Source organism: Pan troglodytes, chromosome 9, assembly GCF_028858775.2.
Source record: "Pan troglodytes isolate AG18354 chromosome 9, NHGRI_mPanTro3-v2.0_pri, whole genome shotgun sequence".
NCBI lineage: Eukaryota > Metazoa > Chordata > Mammalia > Primates > Hominidae > Pan > Pan troglodytes.
The window spans coordinates 38,666,636-38,672,724 of NC_072407.2; the positions used below are offsets into that span (position 1 = coordinate 38,666,636).

Sequence of the window (6,089 nt, forward strand, 5' to 3'; positions counted from 1 at the left end):
GAGACCCCATCTCTACAAAAAATACAAAAATTAGCTGGGCATGGTGGCACGTGCCTGTAGTCCCATCTACTTGGGAGACTGAGGCAGGAGGATTGCTTGAGCCAGGGAGGTCTAGGCTGTAATGAACTGTAATTGCACCACTGTACTCCAGCTTGGGCCACAGAGTGATACCCTGTCTCAAAAAAAAAAAAAAAAAAAAAAGGTATAATCCAGAAATTATGAGGAATTAGAATGTCTTTATCTGCTCTTTCACATAATCCCACAAAACCATATTAATGCAACCCCTCGGAAGGTGGGTGGGGTGGGGGTGGGGCATCAAAAATTCAGTGGGAGTAAAGTTGAATTTGGTCGATAATCTTATTGCAGTAGTGGCTTCATTTTCAAATTGGGTCCTCCAGTCCCTGCGTGACCACCCCTTTCCCTACCACCCTCATCTATTCTGGGAGTAAACATTCTAGACCCTTACTGATTTGCATTTGGCTGAAACACAGTTGCTGGGTCAAAGCAATTTAATTGGTTGAGGTACTAGATAAAAGTGGTTGAGAGTTGCTCTCTGGGGAAGTAACAGGTTGAAGTGAACCCCAAGCAATTTGTGAATAATAACTAGAAGAAACTTCCCCCTGGCTTAGGAGACCTAAGACCTATTGCTTAGTCTTGGCTATGTCACTAGTTAGCTGTGTGATCCTGATCAAGTCACTTAAGTTCTCTGTGCCTCGGTTTCCTGATTTGTAAAATAAAATATTGTGCTAGTTTATTCTTAAATACCTTTTTAATGTCCAACATCTGGTGATTCTGTGATCCATCTTCCCTGACAAGTAGGGGAGAAATGAGTATCTCCTACTTGCAGGAAGATGACCTAACTCAATGCTCTCTGCCCTATCTTTGCTGTGACTTAGATCATTAATAACCTGCCTTTCTGCTTTTCATCAGACCCGAGAGGGACTCACTTATGGGAATTCATCCGCGACATCCTCTTGAACCCAGACAAGAACCCAGGATTAATAAAATGGGAAGACCGATCTGAGGGCGTCTTCAGGTTCTTGAAATCAGAGGCAGTGGCTCAGCTATGGGGTAAAAAGAAGAACAACAGCAGCATGACCTATGAAAAGCTCAGCCGAGCTATGAGGTGAGGAGTTTCATGTCTCTGAAAACAATAAGGCTGTACGACCCATTATTTACCTAGCCACCTTCATCTGATCAGTCACCTTATGCAATCTCCTTTGTTACAGATATTACTACAAAAGAGAAATTCTGGAGCGTGTGGATGGACGAAGACTGGTATATAAATTTGGGAAGAATGCCCGAGGATGGAGAGAAAATGAAAACTGAAGCTGCCAATACTTTGGACACAAACCAAAACACACACCAAATAATCAGAAACAAAGAACTCCTGGACGTAAATATTTCAAAGACTACTTTTCTCTGATATTTATGTACCATGAGGGGAAAAAGAAACTACTTCTAACGGGAAGAAGAAACACTACAGTCGATTAAAAAAATTATTTTGTTACTTTGAAGTATGTCCTATATGGGGAAAAAACGTACACAGTTTTCTGTGAAATATGATGCTGTATGTGGTTGTGATTTTTTTTCACCTCTATTGTGAATTCTTTTTCACTGCAAGAGTAACAGGATTTGTAGCCTTGTGCTTCTTGCTAAGAGAAAGAAAAAAAAAATCAGAGGGCATTAAATGTTTTGTATGTGACATGATTTAGAAAAAGGTGATGCATCCTCCACACATAAGCATCCATACGGCTTCGTCAAGGGAGGTGAACATTGTTGCTGAGTTGAATTCCAGGGTCTCAGATGGTTAGGACAAAGTGGATGGATGCCGGGAAGTTTAACCTGAGCCTTAGGATCCAGTGAGTGGAGAATTGGGACTTCCAAAACCCAAGGTTGGCTATAATCTCTGCATAATCACATGACTTGGAATGCTTAAATCAGCAAGAAGAATAATGGTGGGGTCTTTATACTCATTCAGGAATGGTTTATCTGATGCCAGCGCTGTCTTCCTTTCTCCCCTTTGGATGGTTGGTGAAATACTTTAATTGCCCTGTCTGCTCACTTCTAGCTATTTAAGAGAGAACCCAGCTTGGTTCTTTTTTGCTCCAAGTGCTTAAAAATAAGTTGGAAAAAGGAGACGGTGGTGTGGAAATGGCTGAAGAGTTTGCTCTTGTATCCCTATAGTCCAACGTTTCTCAATCTGCACAATTGACATTTTTGGCCGGAGTGTTCTTTGTGGTGAGGGCTTTCCTGTGCATTGTAAGATGTTCAGCAGTATCCACTCATGGTCTCTAACCACTTGACACCAGAAACCCCCCAGCTGTGATAACGCAAAATGTCTCTAGACATCACCAAATGTTCCCTGGGGGTAGCAAATTTGCCCTTGATTGAGAACCACCAGTTTAGCTAGTCAATATGAGGATGGTGGTTTATTCTCAGAAGAAAAAGATATGTAAGGTCTTTTAGCTCCTTAGAGTGAAGCAAAAGCAAGACTTCAACCTCAACCTATCTTTATGTTTTAAATGTTAGGGACAATAAGTTGAAATAGCTACAGGAGCTTCTTTTCAGAACCCCAGATGAGAGCCAATGTCAGATAAAGTAAGCATAGTAATGTAGCAGGAACTACAATAGAAGACATTTTCACTGGAATTACAAAGCAGAATTAAAATTATATTGTAGAAGGAAACACCAAGAAAAGAATTTCCAGGGAAAATCCTCTTTGCAGGTATTAATTCTTATAATTTTTTGTCTTTTGGATTATCTGTTTACTGTCTCATCTGAACTGATCCCAGGTGAACGGTTTATTGCCTAGATTTGTACTCAGAGGAATTTTGTTTTGTTTTGTTTTGTCTTTTAAGAAAAGAAAGAAAGGATGAAAAAAATAAACAGAAAACTCAGCTCAGGCACAATTGTCACCAAGGAGTTAAAAGCTTCTTCTTCAATAGAGGAATTGTTCTGGGGGTCCTGGAGACTTACCATTGAGCCATGCAATCTGGGAAGCACAGGAATAAGTAGACACTTTGAAAATGGATTTGAATGTTCTCATCCCTTTTGCAGCTTTTCTTTTTGGCTCTCTCATGTCCTTGGCTTGCTCCTCTATTCTACCTCTCTTTCTCCAGCAATAATATGCAAATGAAGACATGTATCCATAAGAAGGAGTGCTCTTCATCAACTAATAGAGCACCTACCACAGTGTCTTACCTGGTAGAGGTGAGCAATTCATATTCAAAGGTTTCAAAGTGTTTGTAATATATTCATGAGGCTAGAAGTAAGAAGAATTAAAAATTTGTCCTAATTACAATGAGAACCATTCTAGGTAGTGATCTTGGAGCACACATGAATAACTTTCTGAAGGTGCAACCAAATCCATTTTTATTTCTGCCTGGCTTGGTCACCTCTGTAAAGGTTTAACTTAGTGTTGTCAAGTAACAGTTACTGAAAGAGCTGAGAAAAAGAACAATGAACAGCGAAGATCTTGATTGTGCAACTCAGACATTCCTGCAGAAAAGACATATGTTGCTTTACAAGCAAGGCCAAAGAACTATGGGGCCTTCCCAGCGTTTGACTGTTCATTGCATAGAATGAATTAAATATCCAGTTACTTGAATGGGTATAACGCATGAATATTTGTGTGTCTGTGTGTGTGTCTGAGTTGTGTGATTTTATTAGGGGCATCTGCCAATTCTCTCACTGTGATTCCTTCTCTGACTTTGCCTGTTCATCATCTAAGGAGGCTAGATCCTTCTCTGAGTTCACCGTTCCTCAAACCTGTAAGTTTCTCACTTCTTCCAAATTGGCTTTGGCTCTTTCTGCAACCTTTCCATTCAAGAGCAATCTTTGCTAAGGAGTAAGTGATTGTGAAGAGTACCAACTACAACAATTCTACAGATAATTAGTGGATTGTGTTGTTTGTTGAGAGTGAAGGTTTCTTGGCATCTGGTGCCTGATTAAGGCTTGAGTATTAAGTTCTCAGCATATCTCTCTATTGTCTTGACTTGAGTTTGCTGCATTTTCTATGTGCTGTTCGTGACTTGGACAACTTAAAGTAATCGAGCTATGCCAACTTGGGGTGGTAACAGAGTACTTCCCACCACAGTGTTGAAAGGGAGAGCAAAGTCTTATGGATAAGCCCTCCTTTCTTTTGGGGACACATGACTCTCACTTGAGAAGCTCACCTGTGCTGAACGTCCACATGGTCACTAAACATGTTATCCTTAAACCCCCCGTATGCCTGAGTTGAAAGGGCTCTCTCTTATTAGGTTTTCATGGGAACATGAGGCAGCAAATCTATTGCTAAGACTTTACCAGGCTCAAATCATCTGAGGCTGATAGATATTTGACTTGGTAAGACTTAAGCAAGGCTCTGGCTCCCAGGGGCATAAGCAACAGTTTCTTGAATGTGCCATCTGAGAAGGGAGACCCAGGTTATGAGTTTTCCTTTGAACACATTGGTCTTTTCTCAAAGTTCCTGCCTTGCTAGACTGTTAGCTCTTTGAGGACAGGGACTATGTCTTATCAATCACTATTATTTTCCTGTTACCTAGCATGGGACAAGTACACAACACATATTTGTTCAATGAATGAATGAATGTCTTCTAAAAGACTCCTCTGATTGGGAGACCATATCTATAATTGGGATGTGAATCATTTCTTCAGTGGAATAAGAGCACAACAGCACAACCTTCAAGGACATATTATCTACTATGAACATTTTACTGTGAGACTCTTTATTTTGCCTTCTACTTGCGCTGAAATGAAACCAAAACAGGCCGTTGGGTTCCACAAGTCAATACATGTTGGATGAGGATTCTGTTGCCTTATTGGGAACTGTGAGACTTATCTGGTATGAGAAGCCAGTAATAAACCTTTGACCTGTTTTAACCAATGAAGATTATGAATATGTTAATATGATGTAAATTGCTATTTAAGTGTAAAGCAGTTCTAAGTTTTAGTATTTGGGGGATTGGTTTTTATTATTTTTTTCCTTTTTGAAAAATACTGAGGGATCTTTTGATAAAGTTAGTAATGCATGTTAGATTTTAGTTTTGCAAGCATGTTGTTTTTCAAATATATCAAGTATAGAAAAAGGTAAAACAGTTAAGAAGGAAGGCAATTATATTATTCTTCTGTAGTTAAGCAAACATTTGTTGAGTGCCTACTATGTGCACGGCATGGGCCCATATGTGTGAGGAGCTTGTCTAATTATGTAGGAAGCAATAGATCTCGGTAGTTACGTATTGGGCAGATACTTACTGTATGAATGAAAGAACATCACAGTAATCACAATATCAGAGCTGAATTATCCTCAGTGTAGCTTCTTGGAATTCAGTTTCTGGAACTAGAGATAGAGCATTTATTAAAAAAAACTCCTGTTGAGACTGTGTCTTATGAACCTCTGATATGTACAAGCCTTCACAAGTTTAACTAAATTGGGATTAATCTTTCTGTAGTTATCTGCATAATTCTTGTTTTTCTTTCCATCTGGCTCCTGGGTTGACAATTTGTGGGAAACAACTCTATTGCTACTATTTAAAAAAAATCAGAAATCTTTCCCTTTAAGCTATGTTAAATTCAAACTATTCCTGCTATTCCTGTTTTATCAAAGAATTATATTTTTCAAAATATGTTTATTTGTTTGATGGGTCCCAGGAAACACTAATAAAAACCACAGAGACCAGCCTGGAAATGCGTGTTTCATTCTTCAATAAGCCATTCAATGCTGGGCTTAGAGAAAATGCACTTAGCCTCTAGCAACAGAACACATACAGCTTCTGCGTTACTTTACTCAAAAAGCATTTATCAAGCATCTACTTCGTGCCAGATATTGTTCTAGGCACCAAATTATAGCAGAGGATGAAAGAGACAAAAATCTCTGCTCTCATAAAATTTATGTTGTATTGAGTAGAAACAGTCAAGAAAAAACACAAATAAATAAAGCATAGAATATTGGATGTGTAGTAAAGAAATATAGAGGAACAGAGACTGCTAGAGCACTTAATACAATAAGGGCATGCTGTAAATTTAGGCAGTGTTAAGAAGGAAACATTTCAGTAAAGAACTGAAGGATCTAAAGGAAGGAGCCACAC

General features: G+C 39.1%; 1 protein-coding gene across 4 annotated transcripts in view; it reads left to right on the plus strand.

The window, feature by feature from the left end:
• EHF (ETS homologous factor) overlaps window positions 1-5,689 on the plus strand; it is a 42,212-nt gene extending 36,523 nt beyond the window's left edge. For 3 of the 4 annotated variants that reach the window (XM_016919913.4, XM_009460169.4, XM_009460164.4), the window contains 2 exons: window positions 931-1,126; window positions 1,230-5,689. In XM_016919913.4, the coding sequence (XP_016775402.1) occupies window positions 931-1,126; window positions 1,230-1,329 (296 nt within the window). In that variant the 3' untranslated portion in view covers window positions 1,330-5,689. The remainder of the gene's footprint in view (window positions 1-930; window positions 1,127-1,229) is intronic. The other variant, NM_001081568.1, reaches the window with a different exon arrangement.
• Window positions 5,690-6,089: the final 400 nt, after the last annotated feature.